At 35.6% G+C, this 24,771-nt stretch overlaps 1 protein-coding gene across 1 annotated transcript in view; it reads left to right on the top strand.

The window, feature by feature from the left end:
• Positions 1-24,771, top strand: part of COL24A1 (collagen type XXIV alpha 1 chain) — a 341,448-nt gene that overhangs the window by 107,059 nt on the left and 209,618 nt on the right. Inside the window, exon 19 of the mRNA XM_008690817.1 lies at positions 13,633-13,686. Within this exon, the coding sequence (XP_008689039.1) occupies positions 13,633-13,686 (54 nt within the window). The remainder of the gene's footprint in view (positions 1-13,632; positions 13,687-24,771) is intronic.

Consider the following 24,771-nt stretch of genomic DNA (forward strand, 5'->3'; position numbering starts at 1 on the left):
TATGGTATTTGTCTTTCTCTAGCTGATTTACTTCACTTAGCATAATACTCTATAGCTCCATTCATGTCACTGCAAATGGCAAGATTTCATTCTTTCCATGGCCATGTTTTGTTTATATATAAACAAAACACAAAACAAACTCAAAATGGATGAAAGAGACAGGAAACCATCAAAATCATAGAGAACAGCAATCTCCTAGACCTCCGTTATAGCAACTTCTTACTAGACACATCACCTCAGGCAAAGGAAACAAAAGCAAAAATGAACTATTAGGACTTTTCATCAAGATAAAAAGCTTCTGCACAGCGAAGGAAACAATCAACAAAACTAAAAGGGAGCTTACAGAGTGGGAAAAGATATTTGCAAATGACATATCTGATAAAGGGTTAGTATCCAAAATCTACAAAGAACTTACCAAACTCAACACCAAATAACAAATAACCCAGTTAAGGGGTGCCTGGGTGGCTCAGTCGTTAAGCATCTGCCTTTGGCTCAGGGCCTGATCCCAGGGTCCTGGGATGGAGCCCTGCATCGGGATCCCTGCTGGGAGCCTGCTTCTTCCTCTCCTACTCCCCCTGTTTCTGGTCCCCCCGCTGGCTGTGTCTCTCTCTGTGTCAAATAAATAAATAAAATCTAAAAAAACCCAAAAACAAATAACCCAGTTAAGAAATGGGCAGGAGACATGAGTAGACTTTTCCAAAAAAGATATCCAGATGGCTAACAGACGTGTGTGTGTGTGTGTGTGTGTGTGTGTATACATATATATATGCATACACACGCACACACACACACACACACACACACACACATATACACCACATCTTCTTTATCCATTCATCTGTCAATGGTCATTTGGGCTCTCTCCATAGTTTGGCTATTGTTGATAATGCTGCTATGAATATCAGGGTATCCCTTTGAATCTGTATTTTTGTATCCTTTGGGTAAATACCTAGTAGTGCAATTGCTGGATTGTAGGGTAGATCTATTTTTAACATTTTGAGGAACCTCCATACTGTTTTCCAGAGTGGCTGCATCAGTTTGCATTCCCACCAACAGTGCAAGAGGGTTCTCCTTTCTCCGCATCTTTGCCAAAATGTGTTGTTTCTTGTGTTGTTAATTTTAGCCATCCTGACAGGTGTGAGATGGTATCTCATCATGGTTTTGGTTTGTGTTTCCCTGATGATGAGTGATATTGAGCATTTTTTCATGTGTCTGTTAGCCATCTAGTGCTAGAGAATGAGAAATCATTCTGTCTAGGTTTATTTTTTTAAAATTTCTTTTAGATTTTATTTATTTATTTGACACACAGAGAGAGAAAGCACAAGCAGGGGAAACTAGGCAGAAGGAGAGGGAGAAGAAGGCTCCGCACTGAACAAGGAGCTGACATGGGGCTCAATCCCAGGACCCTGGGATCATGACCTGAGCTGAAGTGAGATGCTTAACCGACTGAGCCACCCAGGTGCCCCAATAGAGTATTTTAAAGCTACCTTATAAAATATCGTGAAAGTTTAAATTTCCCAAAATATGTACTTTATTTTCAACCTGTAATTATAATTGAATATGCTATTACTTCCAAAACAATCTAAAATCTGAACTTCACTCATTTTTTCTGAGGACAAGTTCAATGAATAAATTCTGTTTTCTCTCTAAAGGTCTTCAAATCATTCCAAACTGTTTCCTGCCAAAAAGCAATGGTTATCTATAACATCCAACACCAGTTACCTTTTTTGCTGTTGTTATAGCCTTATTGAGGTGTATTTAAAATAAATAAGTTATGTCTATTTAAACTGTGATATGTGATTTCATGTTTTTTCATGTGTGTATAACCTATGAAAGCATTACCAGGATCAAGATAGCAAACATTATCTGTCAAACTCAAAAATTTCCTTGTTTATCTTTTGTAATCCCTCCTTCTGACCTTCTTGCACCCCCCCTTCCTGGGCTATCAGTGATCTGCTTTTTGTAACTAAAGATTAATTTGCATTTTTCTAAAGTTTTTGTATAAATGAACTCATAGTATATTCTTTCTTTTTGTCTGGGATCTTTTACTTAGCATAATACATTCAAGATCATCCAGGTTGTTTAATTTTCTGATTTACTGAAATGAGTTTATCCTTTGGGTTTATTTATTTGTGGATTGCTTATCCACTTACCATTTTTTAATTTTTTTAATTTAAATTCAATTAATTAACATATAATGGATTGTTTGTTTCAGGGGTACAGGTCTGTGATTCATCAGTCTTATATAATACCCAGTGCTCATTACAACACCTACCCTCCCCAATGTCCATCACCTAGTTACTCCATTCCCCCTACCCCTCTCCCCTCCAACAACGCTCAGTTCATTTCCTAAGATTAAGAGTCTCTTATGGTTTGTCTCCCTCTCTGGTTTCATCTTGTTTCATTTTTTTCTCTCTTCCCCTATGATCCTATGCCTTGTCTCAAATTCCACAGATCAGTGAGATCATATGATAATTGTCTTTCTCTGATTGACTTATTTTGCTTAGCATAATACCCTCTAATTACATCCGTGTTGTTGCAAATAGAAAGATTTCATTTTTTTTTTGATTTCTGCATAATATTCCATTGCATATATACATTATTTATATATATAAATATATATAAATATATATACATATAAATATAAATATAAATATAAATATAAATATATATATATATACACATACATACCACATCTTTGTCCATTCATCTGTTGATAGACATCTGGGCTTTTTCCATAGTTTGACTATTCTGGACATTGCTGCCAAAAACATGGGGGTCCAGGTGCCTCTTTGGATTATTACACTTGTATCTTTGGGGTGAATCTCTAGTAGTGCAATTTCTGGGTTGTAGGGTAGCTCTATTTTCAACTTTTTGAGGAACCTTCATACTGTTTTCCAGAGTGGCTACACCAGCTTGCATTCCCACCAGCAGTATAGGAGGGTTCCTCTTTCTCCTCATCCTTGCCAACATCTGTCATTTCCTCACTTGTTAATTTTAGCCATTCTGACTGGTGTGAGGTGGTATCTCATTGTGGTTTTGATTTGTATTTCCCTGATACTAAGTGATGTTGAGCACTTTTTCATGTGTCTGTTGGGCATTTGGATGTCTTCTTTGCAGAAATGTCTGTTCATGTCTTCTGCCCATTTCTTGATTGGATTATTTGTTTCTTGGGTGTTGAGTTTGATAAGTTCTTTATAGATTTTGGATACTAGCCCTTAATCTGATATGTCATTTGCAAATATCTTCTCCCATTCTGTCGGTTGTCTTTTGGTTTTGTTGACTGTTTCCTTTGCTGTGCAAAAGCTTTTTATCTTGACGAAGTCCCAGTAGTTCATTTTTGCCCTTCCTTCCCTTGCCTTTGGCGATGTGTCTAGGAAGATGTTGCTGCAGCTGAGATCAAAGAGGTTGCTGCCTGTGTTCTCCTCAAGGATTTTGTTGGATTCCTGTCTCACATTTAGGTCTTTCACCCATTTTGAGTCTATTATTGTATATGGTGTGAGGAAATGGTCCAGTTTCATTCTTTTGCATGTGATTGTCCAATTTTCCCAACACCATTTGTTGAAGAGACTGTCTTTTTTCCATTGGATATTCTTTCCTGCTTTGTCAAAGATTAGTTGACCATAGAATTGAGGGTCCATTTCTGAATTCCATCAATCTGGTTGTCTGTTTTTTGCCAGTACCATACTGTCTTGATGATTACAGCTTTGTAATAGAGCTTGAAGTCTGGGATTGTGATGCCACCAGCTTTGGTTTTATTTTTCAACATTCCTCTGGCTATTTATTTTGGGTCTTTTCTGGTTCCATACAAATTTTAGGATTTTTTGTTCCATTTCTGTGAAAAAGGTTGGTGGTTTTTTGATAGGGATTGCATTAAATGTGTAGATTGCTCTAGGTAGCACATACACTTTAACAATATTTGTTCTTCCAATCCATGAGGATGGAACATTTTTCCATTTCTTTGTGTCTTTCTCATTTTTTTCATGAGTATTCTACAATTTTTCTGAGCACAGATTCTTACATTTTTAGTTAGATTTATTCCTAGGTATCTAATGGTTTTGGGTGCAATTGTAAATGAGATCGACTTCTTAATTTCTCTTTCTTCTATCTCATTAGTGGTATATAGAAGTGCAACTGATTTCTGTGCATTGATTTTATATTCTGCCACTTTACTGAATTCCTGTATGAGTTCTAGCAATTTTGGGGTGGAGTCTTTTGGGTTTTCCACATAAAGGGTCATGTCATCTGTGAAGAGTGAGAGTTTGACTTCTTCTTTGCTGATTCGGATGCCTTTTATTTCTTTTTGTTGTCTGATTGCTGAGGCTAGGATTTCTAGCACTATATTGAACAGCAGTGGTGAGAATGGACATCCCTACCGTGTTCCTGACCTTAGGGGAAAAGCCCATTGAGAATGATACTCGCTGTGGGTTTTTCATAGATGGCTTTTATGATGTTGAGGTATGTACCCTCTATCCCTAAACTGTGAAGAGTTTTAATCAAGAAAGAATGCTGTACTTTGTCAAATGCTTTTCTGCATCTAATGAGAGGATCATATGGTCCTTGTCCTTTCTTTTATTTATGTAGTGTATCACACTGATTGATTTGCAGATGTTGAACCAACCTTGCAGCCCAGGAATAAATCCCACTTGGTAGTGGTGAATAATCCTTTTAATGTACTGTTGGATCCTATTGGCTAGTATTTTGATGAGAATTTTTGCATCCATACTCATCAGGGATATTGGTCTGTAATTCTCCTTTTTGGTAGGGTCTTTGTCCTATTTTGGGATCAAGGTAATGCTGGCCTCATAAAAGGAGTTTGGAAGTTTACCTGCCATTTCAATTTTTTGAAACAGCTTCAAAAGAACAGGTATTAATTCTTCTTTAAATGTTTGGTAGAATTCCCCTGGAAAGCCATCCGGGCTCCTGTTTGTTGGGAAGTTTTTGATTACTGCTTCGATTTCCTTGCTGGTTATGTGTCTTTTCGGGTTTTCTGTTTCTTCCTGGTTCAGTTTTGGTAGTTTATACACCTCTAGGAATGCATTCATTTCTTCCAGGTTGTCTAATTTGTTGGCATATAGTTGCTCAAAATATGTTCTTATATTTGTTTGTATTTCTTTGGTATTGGTTGTGATTGCTCCTCTTTCATTCATGATTTTTTTTTTATTTGGGTCCTTTCTCTTTTCCTTTTGGTAAGTCTGGCCAGGGGCTTATCAATCTTATTAATTCTTTCAAAGAACCAGCTCCTAGTTTTATTGATCTGTTCTACTGTTCTTTTGGTCTCTGTTTCATTGATTTCTGTTCTAATCTTTATTCTCTTCTGCTGAGTTTAGGCTTTATTTGCTGCTCTTTCTCCAGCTCCTTTAAGCATAGGGTTAGGTTGTGTATTTGAGAACTTGTTTCTTGAGAAAGGCTTGTAGTGCTGTATACTTCCCTCTTAGGACTGCCTTTGCTGCATCCTATATATTTTGAACAGTTGTATCTCCATTTTCATTTTGTTTACATGAATTTTTAAAATTTTTATTTAATTTCCTGGCTGACCCATTCATTCTTTAGTAGGATGCTCTTTAGCCTCCACGTATTTGAATTCTTTCCAACTTTCCTCTTGTAGTTGAGTTCCAGTTTCAATGGTCCAAAAATATTCAGGGAATGATCCCAATCTTTTGGTACTGGTGGAGACCTGAATTGTGACTCAGGATGTGATCTATTCTGGAGAATGTCCCATGTGCACTCAAGAAGAATGTGTATTCTGTTGCTTTGGGTTGGAATGTTGTGAATATATCTGTGAAGTCCATCTGGTCTATTGTGTCATTCAAAACCCTTATTTCTTTGTTGATCTCCTACTTAGATGATCTGTCCATTGCAGTGAGAGAGTTGTTAAAGTCCCCTACTGTTATTGTATTATTATTGATGTGTTTCTTTGATTTTGTTATTAATTGGCTTATATAATTGGCTGCTCCCATGTTGGGGAATAAATATTTACAATTGTTAGATCTTCTTGTTGGATAGACCCATTAAGTATGATATAGTGTCTTTCCTCATCTGTTATTACAGTCTTTGGTTTAAAATCTAATTTGTCTGATATAAGGATTTCCACCCCAGCTTTCTTTTGATGTCCATTAACATGATAAATAGTTTTCTACCCCCTCACTTTAAATCTGGAAGTGTCTTTGGGTCTAGAATGAGTGTCTTGCAGACAGCATATCAATCGGTCTTGCTTTTTTATCCAATCTGATACTCTGTGTCTTTTGATTGGGGCATTTAGCCCATTTACATTCAGGGTAACTATTGAAAGATATGAGTTTAGTGCCATTGTATTGTCTGTGAGGTGCCTGTTACTGTATATTGTCCCTGTTTCTTTCTGGTCTATGTTACTTTTAGGCTCTCTCTTTGCTTAGAGGATCCCTTTCAATATTTCTTGTTGGGTTGGTTTGGTGATCATTAATTCTTTTAGTTTCTGTTTGTCCTGGAAGCTTTTTATCACACCTTCTATTTTGAATGACATCCTATCTGGATAAAGTATTCTTGGATGCATAGTTTTCTTCATTTAGCACCCTGAATATATCATGCCAGTCCTTTCTGACCTGCCAGGTCTCCGTGGATAGGTCTGCTGCCAATCTAACTTTTCTACCCTTGTCAGTTACAGACCTCTTGTCCCAAGCTGCTTTCATGATTTTCTCTTTGTCTCTGAGATTTGTAAGTTTCACTATTATATGTTGGGGTGTTGATCGATTTTTATTGACTCTGAGGAGGGTTCTCTGTGCCTCCTGGATTTTGATGCTTGTTTCCTTCCCCAGGTTAGGGAAGTTCTCCACTGTAATTTGCTCCAATATACCTTCTGCCCTTCTCTCTCTTTCCTCTTCTTCTGGGAACCCAATTATTCTAATTTGTTTATTGTATCACTTACCTCTCTAATTCTCCCCTCATGATCCAGTAGTTGTTTATCTCTCTTTTTCTCGGCTTCTTTATTCTCCATCATTTGGTCTTCTATATCACTAATTCTCTCTTCTGCCTCATTTATCCTAGCAGTTAGAGCCTCCATTTTTTATTGCATCTCATTAATAGCCTTTTGATTTCGACTTGGTTAGATTTTAGTTCTTTTATTTCTCCAGAAAGGGATTCTCTAGTGTCTTCTACGCTTTTTTCAAGCCCAGCTAGTATCTTTATATCATTGTTCTGAACTCTACTCCAGACATCTTACTAATGTCCATATTGATTAGGTCCCTGGCAGTCAGTACTTCCTCTTGTTCTCTTTTTTTGAGGTGAGTTTTTCCATCTTGTCATTCTGTCCACAGAAGAATAGATGACTGAGAGAACAAAATACTAAAAGGACAACAATGACCCCAGAGAAATGTACACTAAACAAATCAGAAGAGACCTGAAACCAGGGGGGAGAAAAAAAAGAATCAGACAAGTGAACAGAATAGGGCAATATGCTGGATTCTGCTTGTATTTTGGTCTGTTTTTTTAGAAAACTAGATGCCAAAATTGTAATGAAAGAAAAACTTCTATATATACAAAAATAAAATTAAATACAATGAAAGCATAGAATGTACCTGTAAAAATGGAAATTAAAATAAAGAAAAAACAAAAGAGAAAGAAAAAAACAACAATAACAACAAAAAGGAAGTGATATAAACAGCGAGGTGAACAGAACAGAGCAATACACTATCTCCTGAGAGTATTTTGTTCAGTTTGTTAGAGGAAACTACATCTCAAAATGGTAAAGAAAGAAAAACTTATATATACAAAAATAAAATTAAATACATTGAGAGGATAGAATAACTGTAAAGATGAAAATTTTAAAAACTTTTAACAAAACAAAATTTAAAAACCCAACAAACCAGAAAGAAAAAAGGAAGAACTAAAAAAAAAAAGAGATAATATGATCAGGCAGGTGAATAGAACAGAGCCATATACTAGATTTGAGGTGTATTTTGGTCTGTTAGAAGAAGCTGCATCCCAAAATTTTAAAGAAAGAAAAACATATATATATACACACAAAAATAAGGTTGAATACAATGAAGGGATAGAATGTGACTGTAAAAATGAAAATTAAAAAAGATTTTTAAAAAAGAAGTTGTTAAAATAAGTTAACTGAAAAAGGAAAGAAGAAAAATTTAAAAGAAGAAAAAGAAAAAAATGAAGACAATTTAAAAAATTAAAGTTGAAAGACTGAAGAATCATGGGGAAAAAGCCATGAATTCTCTGTGCTGTATTCCCCTGCACTGGAGTTTTGTAGTTCTCATTAATGGGTATACTTGGTCTTTGCTGGACATTCTTGCTGATCTTCTGGGGGAGGGGCCTGTTGCACTGATTCTCAGATGTCTTTGCCCTGGGCAGAATTGGGCCTGGGTAAGCCATCTGCTCAGGTTTGCTCTACATGGCTTTTGTTCCCTGGAGGCTTTCTGTGCAGCTTTAGAGGATGAGAATGAAAATGGCGGCCTCACAATCTCTGGCCCTGGAGCTGAGAGCTCTGACCTCCACTCCTTAATGCGTCCTCAGAGAAAAACAATTAATCACTCCTGTCTCCCTGGTCTCCGGCTGCACTCTGTGCTCACCCGGCCTGTGACCGAGTGTTTCTATCTCTGGCACACAGCCCCATGTAGAGTCTCCAAACCTAGTAGATTCCTGCGGTGGGCTATCGTGCCTCTCCTCCCCAGGGGAGGAAGGGGAGTCTCCCTGGATCTGCTGCTTGTGGGGCCCCTGCTTGAAGAGCAGCAGCCCAACTGTGCTCCAGATGATGGTTTATGGCAACCCTGAGCTGAGAGCCCACTCCCGGACTCACTCTATGACGGGCTTCCCCACTCGGACACCTGGGAGCTCTGCCGCACTCAGGCACCCCCCCGCTTCCTGTAATCCTGAGGGTCCTGAGACCATACTGTCCCAGCGAGGATTCCACTCCTGCTTAACCTCCTGAGCAATGTCCCTCACCTGAGCAGACTTCTAGAAGTTGCGATTTTGTGCTGTGCCACTTTTGTCATTTTTAACCATTTTTTAACTGGAAGGACTATTTTTTTTTTTTTGGTAGGAAACAGAGATTTTGTAACTCTTATCAAAGAAATGCTAAAGTGTTCAATGTATGCCATCGAGCATCATGTACTTACTCCAATAGGACACTATAGTTTCTAAACTTCTATCTACTACTAAAATAAGAATGACCATATTTTACCCTTATGATTTCCCAGGAAATTGATGGAGTCTGCTAGTACTTTGGTTCCCAGGTTTTTGCTTTTAAAAAAATGCATGTGAATGTGTCTCCAGCCTTTAGTGATTAGAGAATAATAAAACATTGGTATTACTGGAGAGAATGCTGAGTCACTCTTATCAGTGCTGTTAAACAGATGTGAGGAGTCTGAAAATAGAAGACACATTTTCACTTACTATTTTTAAAGCCACTTCAGTTTTCTGCTTCTTGATAAAAATTGGTGATAAGACTATTCCTATTAAGTAGGTATATAAATTTGACATAAAAAATTACTTGTGTTTCTGTACACTAATAATGAGCTATCAAAAAGAGAAAATTAGAAAACAATCCCATTTACAACTGCATCAAAAAGAATAAAATCTCTAGGGATAAATTTAGCTGAGGAGATGAATGACATCTACACTGAAAATTGTAAGACGTTGATGAAAGAAATTGAAGAAGACACACATAAAGTGTAAAGATATTCTATGCTCATGGATTGAAAGAATTAATACTGTTAAAATGTCCATACTACCCAAATCTATCTACAGACTTAGTGAAAAACTCTATCAAAATTCTAATAGTATTTTTCACAGAAATAGAACAAACAGTCCCAAAATGTATATGGAACCACAGGTAAGCTGAGAAAGAGGAACAAACCTGGAGGGAGGCATCACACTCCCGATTTCAAAGTATGTTACGTAGTTATAGAAATCAAAACAGTATGGTATGGACATAAAAACAGACACATAGATCAGTGGAACAGAATAGAAAGCCTAGAAATAAACCCACCCATATGCAGTCAATTAATCTATGACAAAGGAGCCAAGAATATAGAACACATTCAATATTCATCCAGGTTGCCACGTCCAGGTTTTTTCATTTTCCGATACACTGTAATTAGTTTATCCATTGGATTTACTTATTTGTAGATTGTTTATCCACTTACCATTTTTAACCACTTTTTAACTGGAAGGACTATATATTTCAGTAGAAAACAGAGACTTTATAACTCTTATCAAAGAAATACTAAAGTGCTCAATGTATGTCACAGAGCATCTCATGCTTCATTAGGACACTCTAGTTTCCAAACTTCTAACTACTGCCAAAAGTTATTAAGGGAGTAGATCTTAAAAGTTCTCATCATAAGGTAAAAAAAATTATAACCATTTGTAGTGATAGATGTTAACTAGACATTGTGGTAAGCATTTTACAATATATACTTATTTGAATGAATTGTTTTATAGCTGAAATTAATATGTTATTTGTCAGTTATATCTCAGCTAAAAATAAAGGCACCAGAGGTGAGGCTGCTCTTTCTTCTCCTTTCACTAAGATGGTGTATTTTCAATTGTGATGTGATGACTTAGCTGAGACAATGAGATAATGAAACACATTGTGGGAAAAACCATTTTGACTTTTCAAAGTTTTCCAGATTATTTCAAATTAAAATGAATGAAAGCATCTTTATCAGATTTCTATTTTTAATTTTTTCCCTGTATAGTTTCATGCCAACATAATTTTTTAATGGAAATTATACTCTGAATGATGTACTTTTTGTCTTTCAATCTGTAAGTTCTTTGAAATGTTGCTATTTGGCAAGGACAGCCATGTCCTGCCATTTGATTTACATTTTGAATGTTAAATTTGAAAGTTAAAAAAATTCTTTTATACACATATGTTTTCATTAAAGTTCAGTTGAGCCAGTTAATTCTAATTTTTATATTTAAAATCTATTATTTAAAAGGTAAGATCTCTACTTGGTGGTAACCCAGACTGAAACTTTTAACGTAATAAAAATGTTCTCTGGTTGTTTCTAAGGTATCCTATTTGAGAAGAAAATAGAGATTGTTTTTTCTCCTTTTAATAGCTGTGCTGATATGTTTCTGAACTTTCAAATAAAGTTTTAATTTAAAAATATTTGAATGACATGACTATAAGATCAGATTATCAGTATCTTTTTAAAAGATCAGATTATCAACATCTTTTTAAAACTTTTTAAAAATTTTTATTTAAATTCCAGTCAACATACAAATAATGTTAGTTCCAGGTGTAGAATTTAGTGATTCATCACTTAACATAGAACACCCAGTGCTCATCACAAGTGCCCTCCTTAATACCCATCACCTATTTAATCCACCCCCACCCTCTCCCCTCAGGTAACCGTCAGTTTTTTCTCTGTAGTTAAGAGTCTGTTTCTTGGTTTCCCTCTCTTTTTTATCCCTTTGCTTGTTTGTTTTGTTTTTAGATTTCACATATGAGTGAAATCGTATGGTGTTTGTCTTTCTCTGACTGACTTCTTTCACTTAGCATAATACTCTCTAGCTCCATCCATATCATTGCAAATGGCAAGATTTCATTCTTTTTTATGGCTAATAGTCCATTGTGTGTGTGCATTATATATTATGTATATTCCGTGTTTACCCAGAAGTCACCTCAGTAACATTTTTTTCTTACTGTTTTGTTGAAAAATAAAACACAGATGCAAAAACTATATGAAACAAAGGTAATCACAAACGGTGTAAGACAAACACTATTGTAACTACTGCCCAGGCCAGGAATAGAACTGCCGGTTATCCCCAGAAGCTTTTTTGGATTCCAACCCAACCACAAGCCTTTCTCTCCTCCCAAAAGTTGGCTGTGCTTTTTTCTTTTATGGTTTGTCATTCACGTGTGCATCTTGTAAAACTGTAGTGTGCAGAAGCTTTTTATCTTAATGAAGTCCCAAAAGTTCATTTTTTCTTTTGTTTCCCTTGCCTTTGGAGATGTGTCTTGAAAGAAGTTGCTATGGCCAATGTCGAAGAGCTTACAGCCTATGTTCTTCTCTATGATTTTGATGGATTCCTGTCTGACATCGAGGTCTTTCATCCACTTGGAGTTTATCTTTGTGTATGGTGTGAGAGAGTGGTCAAGTTTCATTCTTCTGTATATAGCTGTCCAATTTTCCCAGCACCATTTATTGAAGAGACTGTTTTTTTTTTCCACAGGATGTTCTTTCCTGCTTTGTCAAAGATTAGGTGACCATAGAGTCAAGGGTCCATTTCTGGAGTCTGTATTCTGTTCCTTTGGTCTATGTGTCTGTTTTTGTGCCATTTCTGTCCTAATCTGGACTGGATGAGTTAGTATCACTTTCTTTTGATTTGTTTTTCTTTCCAGGACAAGTATGCCAGAATCAACCCTGCAGTTCTTGTGGTCATTTTTATTACCATAATATTTACTTCTTTACTGAGCTACCTTTTCTAGCTCACATTCATATTTACTTGCAACTTTTACCTTTTAAGTTGCTGATTCTTGGGGTGCCTGGGTGGCTCAGGTGGTTAAGCATCTGACTTTGGCTCAAGGTCATGATCTCAGGGTTCTGGATTGGAGCCCCACAGTGGGCTCCTGCTCATCAGGGAGTCTGCTTCTCCTTCTGCCCCTCCTCCTGCTCATTCTCTTTCTCTCTCAAATAAATAAAATATTAAAAAAAAAAAAAGATGCTGACTCTTATACTCATCTTACCTTCTGTTCATACTGAAACAGGTTTATGTGTGACAAAATCAGTAGAAGTAAAACTGTACTTATTAGCTTATTCTCATTATTGAAACTGATCATGATGAATCACATTCTAATTCATTATTTCAGCAAAAACATTGATCGATCTAACAATTTTAGAGCAACATTCTAGGCCTTTCCCCAGCACAGATTTTATTTAACACTACAGCTCCTTTCTATTTCTTGAGCCAACTATTTTAGGCTGCTAAAATACAATTTCCAGAAAGGTAAAATTGTGATTCTCAGGCAAGTATAAAGTAAACATGGGTGAAAAATTTTTTTGAACTCACTAATTAATGATGAAACCAGTTAAATGTTAAGATGAGTTCGAGGAGCATTTGAGGAGCTAGGTATTGACTATTAAACATAGGAATGTTAGAATAAGATAATTAAATTAGATACAAAGCTGATTAATATCCTGTATATTAACCTATAAGCTTTATGGTTATTTTTTTCACCAGACAGAAGTTATTTGCATTTCTACCTAACAAAAATCTACAAGTTAACATATAGTTAGTAAACAGCAAATCTAACAAATTACATTCCCCTAATCCTTGGGTGGCAATGTGTCCCATAGGTCATTGAAAAGGACCTATTAGGAAACTTTTTGCCTTCTTTCCATGTTGTGGATGGTTTTGGAATAAGACTTTGGTTCTCTTAGACTGGATTAGAGAATATTCTTTGGGTCTGAAGATTGTGAATAACTGGTGAAGTCAGTTCTTTTTCAGTACATTTTGTCAGTTTTGTATTCCAGTGTTAAATAACTGCCTAATAATTCACCTTTAATATTGAGTTTTTGAGCAGTCTAAATTGTTTAACTGGGAATGAGAGAATGGCAAAGGAAATTTTTAAATGCTTAATAGAGTTATGGTAATGGCTCTTGAGTAAATTCTCTACATTTTTATGTTCCCTAGGGTTTTCCAGGAGATATTGGGATTCCTGGACAAAATGGCCCTGAAGGATCAAAGGTAAAAAAAAAAAGAAAGAAAGAAAAGAAAGAAAGAGAAGGAAGGAAAAAGAAAAAAGTATTATATCTAGAGTTTTCTAATCTCAAATTTCAATGAATGGTTTAAAAAAAGACTTTAGAAATATCAGAACATGTCTGGATATTTTATAGCTGTAGAGCTTATTTCAAGATAGTCCGGAAGTAGCTTGCATGTTTGGTTGTTCTTTCAGCAGCCTTTGCTTAATTACAGTATATTATCCAACTTCTTCGGTTCAGGTCATTGAAAATGATTTTCCTTGTTTGGTATGGACATAGATTAGGCGAATAATATTTTCAAAAAACATAAATCACTGAAAAAGGATTTCTTGGAAGAGATGAAAAAAACCTAAAAAGCCATAACCCATGATAAATGGGTGAGAGTTTTCTAGCCATTGAAACCCTTTAGGCTCCATAAAATATCCTCTGATTAAAATACAAGAAAGGCTACAGTGTCCTGGAATTTATACATAGCACAAAATAACTGAAGAACCTTAAGCATTTTTAACTTCCTTTACTGTTGTCACATATATGTTACTGGAAGTTAGCAAAATTTCTTTCTTTTTAAATTTTATTTATTAAACTATAGTTATGACATACCCTGTTAGTTTCCTGTGTACCTCATAGTGATCTGACAACTTTATATATTATGAAATGATCATCACAATGAAGTGTAGTTACTATCTGTCACCGTATAAAGTTATTGAAATATTATTGACTTTATTCTCTATTCAGTACATGATCTCCCCATGACTTGCTATTTCATAACTAGAAGTTTATAACTCTTAAGTCCTTCACCTATTTTGCCTCCCTGCCCTGACCTCTCTCCTCTGTGGTAATCAACAGTTTGTTCCTGTATCTGTGAGTCTGTTTCTGTTTTATTTTATTTGTTCATTTTTGTTTTCTAGATTCTATGGTAAGTGAAATCATATGATATTTGTCTTTGTCTGACTTATTTCACTTAGTATAATACCCTCTAGGTCCATCCATGTTGTCACAAATGGCAAGATTTCATTCTTTTTTATGGTGGAGTAATATTTTGTTTTATATATCTATCTTATCTTTTTTATCCACTCATCTATCAATGGACACTTAGGTTGCTTTCATATTTGGCTATTGCAGATAATGCTGCAATGAACATAGGGGTATGTATATCTCTGAATTGGTGCTTTCATTTCGTTTGGATAAATATCTAGAAGTGGAATTATTGGATCATATGATAGTTCTATTTTAATTTTTTTAATATATTCAGTTAGCCAACATATAGTACATCATTAGTTTTTGACGTAATGTTCAACAGGTCACTCAGTGCTCATCACAACACGTGCCCTCCTTAATACTCATTACTCGGTTACCCTATCCCCCTACTCCCCTCCCTTCTGTAACCCTCAGTTTGTTTCCGGGAGTCCAGAGTCTCTCATGGTTTGTCTCCCTCTCTAATTTCTTCCCATTCAGTTTTCTCTTCTTTCCCCTGTGGTCCTTATGTTCCACATATAAGTGAAACCATATAATAATTGTCTTTCTCTGCTTGACCTATTTCAGTTAGCGTAATCTCCTCCAGTTCCATCCATGTCAGTGCAAATGGTGGGTATTCATCCTTTCTGATGGCTGAATAATATTCCATTGTATATATGAACCATATCTTCTTTATCCATTCATCTGTTGAAGGACATCTTGGCTCCTACCACAGTTTGGCTATTGTGGACATCACTGCTATGAACATTGGGGTGCATGTGCCCCTTCCTTTCACTACATCTGTAGCTTTGGGATAAATACCTAGTAGTGCAATTGCTGGGTCATAGGGTAGTTCTATTTTTAATGTCTTGAGGAATCTCCATACTGTTTTCCATAGTGACTGCACCAATTTACATTCTTATCAGCTCTATACAAGGGTTCTCTTTTCTCCAATCATTGCCAACACTTACTTTTTGTCTTTTTGGTAATAGCCAATCTGAGAGGTGTGAGGTGACATCTCACTATGGTTTTGACTTGCATTTTCCAGGTAATTAGTGATGTTGTACATTTTTTCATATGTCTGTTGCCACCTGTATGTCTTCTTTGGGAAATTGTCTATTCAAGTTCTCTGCCCACTTTTTTTTAACCAGGTTGTTTATTTGCTTTTTATATTAAATTGTGTAGGGGAGCCTGGGTGGCTCAGTCAATTAAGCATCTGCCTTTGGTTCAGGTCATGATCTCAGGGTCCTGGGATGGAGCCCCATGTTGTACTCCCTACTCAGCAGAGGTCTCCTTCTCCCTTTCCCTCTGTCCCTCCCCCCTGCTCATGTGCACGCTGTCTCTCTCTCAAATAAATAAAATCTTAAAAATTTGTGTAAGTTCTTTATGTATTTTGGATATTAACCTTTTATCCGATATGTGATTTGCAAGTATTTTCTCTCATTCAGTAGGTTACCTTTTTTGTTGTTAATGGTTTTCTTTACTGTGCAAAAGCATTTTAACTTGATATAATTCCATTTGTTTATTTTAGCTTTTGTTGCTTTGCCAAAAAAGTGTTGCTAAGGCTGATGTCAAAAAGTGTGCTGCCTGTGTTTTCTCCTCTCTCATTCTTACTTTATTTGAGCTCTCTCTCTTTTTTCTTGATGTTACTAGAGGTTCGTCAATATTTTTAAACCTTTTCAAAGAACCAGCTTTTAGTTTCATTGACCTTTTTAATTATTGTTTAGTCTCTATTTCATTTATTTCCACTCTGATCTTAATTATTTCTTTCCTTCTGTTATCTTTGGGCTTTCTATGCTTATTTTCTAGTTCCATTAGGTGTAAAGATAGATTATTTGTTTTGGATTTTTCCTGTTTCTTGAAGTAGGCCTGTATTGCTGTGGCCTTCCCTCTCAGAACAGCTTTTGCTGTGTGCCATAGATTTTGAAAAGTTATGTTTCTATTTTCATTTGTCTCAAGGTATTTTTTAATTTCTTCTTTGATTTCTTTGTTGACCCATTGGCTGTCTAGTAGTGTGTTGTTTAGTCTCTATGTGTTTGTGTTTTTTCTATTTTTCTTCATGTAATTGATTTCTAGTTTCATGTTGTTGTGGTCAGAAAAGAGGTTTGATACAATTTCAGTCTTCTTGAATTTATTGAAACTTATTTTGTAGCCTAGTAAGTGATCTCTTATAGAGAATGTTCCATGTGCATTTGAAAAGGATGTGTTTTCCACAGTTTTCAGATGAAATATTCCATATGTATATCTATTAAGTCCATCTGGTCTAATGTGTTATTCATCTGATCTAATATGTTGTTTAAGGCCAGTGTTTCCTTATTAATTTTACGTCCAGATGATCTATCCATTGATGTAAGTAGGATATTAAAGTCTCTTGCTATTTTTTCTCCCTTTATATCTGTTAATATTTGCTTTATAGATTTAGGTGCTTCTATGTTGGGTGCATAAATATTTATGAATGTTATGTCCTCTTCTTGGATTTATCCCTTTATCACTATGTAAATGCCATTCTTTTATTTTTGTTACAGTCTTTGTTTTAAAATCCATTTTGTCTTTTATAGGTATTACTACTCCAGTTTTCTTTTCATTTGCACTTGTGTGGAATATCTCTTTCCATTCTTTCACTTTTAGTTCTATATATGTCTTTAGACCTGAAGTGAGTCTCTTGTTGGCAGCATATAGATGAGCCTTGTTTTTCTTTTCCATTCAGTCACCCTATAGCTTTTAATTGGAGGGTTTAGTCCATTTATATTTAAAGTAATTATTGATAGGTATGTACTTTTGCCATTTTGTTCATTATTTCCTGGTCAGTTTTTGGTGTTTTTTTTTGTTTGTTTTTTTTAGTTCTTCTCTTTTCCTTTCTTCTTTTGGTCTCTTCTCTTGTGTTTTGATGCTTTTCTTTAGTGTTATGTTTGGATTCAGTTCTCTCGATTTTTTGTATATATATTGTAGGATTTTGGTTTTTGATTACTGTGAAGTTTGTATGTATTGACCTTATATATAGCAGTCTGTTTTAAGCTGATAGTTGCTTAAGTTCAATACATTCTAATAGCACTACATCTTTTCCATCCCCCAGTTTTAAGTTTTTTGGCTTTACATCTTTTTAGTTCATGTACCCCTTAACTACTTACTATATTTATAGTTGATTTTACCATTTTTGTCTTTAAATGTTCATACTAACTTTTTAAGTGGCTAATCTACCCCTTTACCATATATATTTGCCTTTACCAGTGGGATTTTTTTCTTTCATATATTTTCTTATTTCCAATGATGGACTTTTCTTTGTCAAGGCTCTTTAACACTTCTTGTAAGGCCACTTTAGTGCTGTTAACTTCTTTAGTTTCCTTGTCTGGGAAACTCTTCATCTGTCCTCCACTTCTGGATGATAACCTTGCTGGGTAAATTATTTTTGGTTGTAAATTTTCCCATTTTAGCACTTTCAATATATCCTGCTACTCCCTTCAGACCTCCAAAAGTTTCTGCTGAAAAATTAGCTGACAGTCTTATGGTGTTTCGCTTGTATGTGATTATTTGTTTTTTTTCTCTTGCCGCCTTTATTTATTTATTTATTTATTTATTTATTTATTAAGAAAATGTGTGTGTGTGAGCTAGGGGTAGTAGATGTAGAGGAAAAGGGAGAAAGATAATCCCAAGCAGGTCCCATGCCCAGCACAGAGACCAATACGGGGCTTGATCTCACAACTCTGAGACCATGACCTAAGCTGAAGTCAGGAGTTGAATGCTTAACCAACTGAACCACCCAGGTGCCCTCTCTAGCTGTTTTTAAGATTCTATCTTTAACTTCTGCCATTTTAATTATAACATTTTTAATTAAAATATGTTTGGTTTAGATATCTTTGGGTTCATTTTGTTGAGGACTCTTTACCATGCAGACTCATATAGAATGAGCATTGTAAACAAATAAAGTATTGTTAATAAAGACATGAAAGGGTGAAATAGCCTGAAGTTTAGAGAATGGACAGGTTATGATATACAGTATTGCCACTGTAGAAGGTTAGTGTGAGTATAGAGGAGTGAGAGGAGGTGAAGCTGGAAAGGATATTAATAATAACTGTATTTGTTAGTGTACTATAGTGTTAAGTACTATAGCACTATAGTAAATGTCTTATACACATCTCATTTAATCTTCACAACAGCGTTATGAGCTAGGTATTGTCTCCATTTTACAGATGGTTAAATTATTGCCTCACTGGCATGTAACTATCAAGTGATTTAGTCAGGATTCTTTTTTTTTTTTTTTAAAGATTTTATTTATTTATTCGACAGAGATAGAGACAGCCAGCGAGAGAGGGAACACAAGCAGGGGGAGTGGGAGAGGAAGAAGCAGGCCCACAGCGGAAGAGCCTGATGTGGGGCTCGATCCCAGAACGCCGGGATCACGCCCTGAGCTGAAGGCAGACGCTTAACCGCTGTGCCACCCAGGCGCCCCCCGATTTAGTCAGGATTCTAACCCAGATGTGATTTCAAAGTCTGAGTTCTTAACCACTTAGCTTTGGGATGAAACTGTGGAAAACATTCAATACCATGCTAAAGTGTTTCCACTTTATCCACGGGCATCTTGAAACAATTGAAGATATTAAAGTAGTAAAATGTCCTAGGTGATTTCTGTTTTAAAAAGATACCTTTCATTCAGCATGGAGGATGGTTTAAATAGGAGGGAAACTGAAGGTCAGGAGATAAACTAGAAAAAGATAGAAAAGAATTATAAAGGTCTGAAACAGAACATTCAGTCAGCAATTATTTATTGACTACTCTTACATGACATAGCCATTGTGCTAGATGCTAGACCATCTACAAAAATGAAAAGTGTTGATCCCTACTTTCAAAAAACGTATAATATAGAGAACGATATGCAAGAAAACCTTTATAATGACCATATGAATAATATACACTATGTAATACTGTGCAAATAATGGGATAGGGAATTCAGATTATGCTTTGCAGAGAAAGTAGCACTTGAGCTGACATGACAAATGAGTCGGAATTTGCATACAGACAAGAGAGATGTATGGAATTCAGGAAAAGGAAGCTTATGAGAGGGTGGAAGTGCAGTATGTGGAACATACTTACTCTTAAGTTATTCATTGTTTATATGAAATTCAAACTTAACTGGGCATCCTGTATTTTATCTGGCAACCCTATTGGCCACCTACAAATTTTCCATATATAAAATTTTCTCCCTTCTTTTATGTGTCCGTAGAAATATTCCTCCTCTTCCTCAGTATTCAAGTTCCACAGATGTTTTGCATCAAAACTTCTCCTCTAACTCCTGAATAACTTCATGCCATCAATTATCACCTTTATACTGATCTCTCCCTTGAACCAAAATTTCCCCTTTGCCCTTAAAACCATTCTCACTGCCAATGTTGCAGTTTAGGCCCTTTTTATTTTTCACCAGCATTAGTAATAATCCTTCATTTGTTCTTCCAGCCTCCAGTCTGGCATTTCTTCAAATCTGCTTCCAAACTGCTGATGAAATAATGTTTGTAAAGTACAGATCTTATCATGTCACTCTTATGCTTATATCCTCCAGTGATCTCCACAGCTTCCAGGTTAAGGCTTGTACTTCCTTACTTTTTTCACAAGGCTCTTTATGACCTAATCTCTCTCTTTAACTCCATTATCTACAGTCATATCCACCAGCACTCTTCCAAAAGCATTACTCCAGCTAAACTGTTTAGAGTACCAGACCGTGCCATACTTGTTCAAATCTCAAAGCTTCCTATGTGCTGTTCTTTTTGTCTGGTTATCTCTCTACCTTCCTGTGCCCTGCTTCATCTAGCTAACACTTACACATCACATACTACATTGTCCAGGAAGCTTACCCTGTTTCTTACAAGTCTGACCGAGATATCCTTTCTCTGTATTCCTAAAATAAAAATCCATCAAGCAGCTACCTTCATATATTATAACTGCTGATTTGCTTATCCCTCTGTTAGACTATGAGCTTTTGAGAGAAGAGGCTAATTGATTTTATAAACATCACAATAACCGTAATAATATCCATAGCTTAGAATAGGAATGCAGTAGATATTGGCTGCATAGATGATTGATTAACTGTATTTGAAAGCTATTTGGAAATAGAAACAATACAACTTGGTAATTTATTAAATGAAGGTGATGGGGGAAAGGGAAGCCAAAGACTATGGAAGCTGAGACTACAACTTGGATTACTGATGTCATTAACTTAAATAGGGAACTTGAGAGGAGCAGGTTTGGAGGATGGAGAATACAAGAAGTTTCATTCTAGGTATACTTAGTTTGAAGTACCTGTTTGACATCAAGGTGGAAATAATAAATAGCAGTAAACAAAGCTTTAAAGTAGAAATAGTACATGAGGGGATGTTGTGGGAGAAAGGTAGTATAAAGAATGGAGTTGATAACTTCTGTAATGTTTAGCACTTTACCTGCTGCATACTTGAACTTGATGCATATATAAACACCATTCATCCATTCATTTAGTACTTCATTTAACATATATTGAGTTTCTTTTATGTGTTTGGCCAAGTAGTAAATGCGAGATTATAACAATTTCTAAACTATGGTTCCTTCCCTGAATGAGGTAACAGTTTAGGCAAAGATACCAAAAAAGATCACAAAAATTATTAAGAAATGCTATACAGGGGCGCCTGGGTGGCACAGCAGTTGAGCGTCTGCCTTCGGCTCAGGGCGTGATCCCGGCGTTGTGGGATCGAGCCCCACGTCGGGCTCTTCCGCTGTGAGCCTGCTTCTTCCTCTCCCACTCCCCCTGCTTGTGTTCCCTCTCTCGCTGGCTGTTTCTATCTCTGTCGAATAAATAATAAATAAAATCTTAAAAAAAAAAAAGAAATGCTATACAAAAATGTTGGTGAACTGCTATGAGAGTCTAAAGAATTAAGAAACAGGTTCCACTCTATAAAATTGAGAATTACTTTAAGAGGAATTAATAATTAAACTTAATGTTTTCAAGAATGTGTATCATACTAGGTGAAGAACCAGGTAGCTTTCTAAATTCTTTTCAGTTTGAAAATTTTGTTTCACTTCAAGTTTTGTCAAGAAAAATCCAGAGAACTGAAGAAATCCAACTGACCTCTTGAATAATATTACAACAGTGATCTTTAAAACTCCTTCTCATTCCTTATTTTAGTCCTAGAATTACATTATTTAAAAGTGAGACAAAACCCCTGAAAACCAGACATTTTAGTGAATACCAATGGTTGAACTTCCAATGAGTAATAATCACTTTGTGGATTCTTTATCTAAATTTATTCAGTAAACATGAACTTGCAGCCCCATCAGCACCAAAGTCATTAGACTAATTGATTCTTTATATATCATTGAATTTTAAATAATATTTCAGAAAAAATGAAAAGAACCAGAAAATTTTAAAGAAAGAGGGATGTAATTTTGTCTTGTAGTTTAAGAGGGGTCTGGTTATGTTTTTCTTCTTGGTGCTTCCTATTTTTATTGAAGTTGTTTCTAGAAACAGAAGGGGAAAAAAGAGTCAAACATACTGACCCTATTAGCATGATGAGTTTCTTTAGTAGCATGCACTGTGTCATAGAAGCATCTTAAAACTTCCTTTATTTTAATATACATATCTTGTTTGGAAAGTAGGGACAATATAAATTGCTAAAGCTCCATTGAGGCTATTCAAGGTGGTCATCAAGACAATTATGTGTACTCTATGTGAAATACATGGTTACCCTATTTGTAAACCAATTGGGTTCTTTCCAGAGCAATTTGGCACAGCTCTAAAGAAGCCTTTTATTTTCTCTTCATTTTCTGCCAGTTGACTAAAAACCTCAAACTAAGACTGGAAACTTGTGTTGATTATAATTCTATTGATTGCGAGAATGTATGTGTATATGTGCATATAGATACAAAACACAGTTTAGCGAGTGTTTTTTAAGAGCTGCCCAATTTGGCCATCTGCTTTCAAGCATCCCACAACATTAGAAAAACCACATCCTTTGCTGCTTACTGCAGGAAGTGAGTACCCAATAAATATTCTCTGTTCTCTAGTAAACAGAGGAATAATTTATTTGTTGCTATAATGATTTGCGTTGTTACTTTGACTATGGAATTAGGGATGGTAAAACAGGCTGTTATTTTCTACTGCATAACATCTCTGATAAGTTTTTAGAGAAAGCCTACTATTGGTGAAGTTATGTTACACAATATATGGAAATAGCCTTCACACTGAATTATTAAAATATGTCATGTGATCATCTGTACAGAGGTGAGCTAACGTGTAAGAGGAAAATGTATAACTCTAACTAGTTTTCTAAGATCACCTGGACTCCACCCTGACTCATATTTAATTTGCTAAATCAAGGTTTCTGATATTATTTATCATTTTATTCTCCGGACTTCATTTAGTCAGCTAAGAAATACTTACAGGTTTGTACAATGAGCAATGTACTGTGTTAAGCAATTACTTGAAAACAAGATTAAAACATGGTCTTCTGCTAGGAACTTATGATTTTCTGAAAGCGTGAGATTTCCACATGTGACAAGTTAAAAAAGCATAACTAGGCAGCACATAAGTGAACAATAAGGAGCTCAGGGGAAGGGGAAAGAATGACTAATGTGGCCATTTTTCTGAGAAACTTTACAGAAAAATTAGGATTTATAGTTGGATGGGCTGCATTTGGCCAAGTAGAGTCAAGGAAGGAGAGATACAAAAATGAACACAGGGATGGAGGACAGAAGTAAACCCACCTGCCTTAAAAAGAAGTTAGAAGTCAGATTGTGACATATCTTAAATATAAAGCTGAGAAGTTTAAATGCTAATAAGCCAATAGGCTCATGGAAGAATTTTTTTTTGTTGTAGTAATAAAAACACATAACATAAAATTTACTCTCAACAAATTTTTGAGTGTATAGTACAGTGATGTTAACTATATGCATATTGTTGTACAGAAAATCTCTAGACCATTTTTATCTTGCATGTCTGAAAGTCTGTACCCACTGAACAGCAACCCTGTATTTCTACCTCCTCCAACATCTGGCAATCATCATCCTACTTTCTGCTTCTAGGACGATGACTATTTTAGTCACCTCATATACGTAAAATTATACATTATTTGTCCTCCTGTGACTGGTTTATTTCCCTTAGCATAAAGTCTTCAAGGTTCATCCATGATGTAGCATATGTTAGAATTTCCTTCTTTTTTAAGGCTAAATAGCAGTGCATTGGCCAATAGTCTAAATATCCACATTTTCTTTATGCAGTCATCCATCAATGGTTGTTTAGGTTGTTTCCTCTATGGGCTCTTGTATAATGCTGCATTGAACATGGAAATGCAGTTACCTCTTTGAGCTAATACTTTCAATTATTTTGGATACATACCCAGAAGTGGGATGGCTGGATCATATGTTAGTTCTGTTTTTAATTTTTGGAGGGTCTCCACACAGTTTTCCATAGTGGTTGCACTGTTGTGAGTCCCTGCCAACAGTGCCTAAGAGTTCTAATTTCTCTGCATCCTCTCAACATTTATTTTCTGTTTGTTTGTTTATAATACTCATTCTCACAGGTATGAGGTGATATCTCTTTGTGGCTTTGATCTGCATTTCCCTAATGATTAGTTATGTTGAACATTTTTACATACACTTGGTCATTTTTATGTTTTATTTGGAGAAATTTCTGTTAAAGTCCTTTGGCCATTATTTTAATTGGGTTATTTGGTTTTTGCTGTTGGGTTGTAGGAGTTCCTTATATATTTTAGATATTAAACGCTTACCAGATTTATGGCTCACACATATTTTCTCCCATTCTGTAAGCTGCCTTTTCACTACGTTGTTTTCTTTCTGTGCAGAAGTATTTACTAGTCTTTTTCTGCTTTTGTTGCCTTTGCGCTTGTGTGAAATCCAAAAAATCATTCCAAGACCAACGTAATGGAGCTTTCTGTCTGTTTTCTTCTAGGACTTTTATGGTTTCAGGTCTTATATTTAAGTCTTTAACCCATTTTTTAGTTGATTCATGTGTATGGTGTAAGAGAAGGGTCCAATTTACATATCCAGCTCTCCTAATACCATTTGTGGAAGAGAGTATCTTTTTCCCATTGTATAGTCTTAGCATTCTTGTTAAAAACTATTTGATCATATATGTGTGGTT

This window comes from Ursus maritimus, unplaced genomic scaffold (assembly GCF_017311325.1).
Source record: "Ursus maritimus isolate PB19 unplaced genomic scaffold, ASM1731132v1 scaffold_12, whole genome shotgun sequence".
Lineage (NCBI taxonomy): Eukaryota > Metazoa > Chordata > Mammalia > Carnivora > Ursidae > Ursus > Ursus maritimus.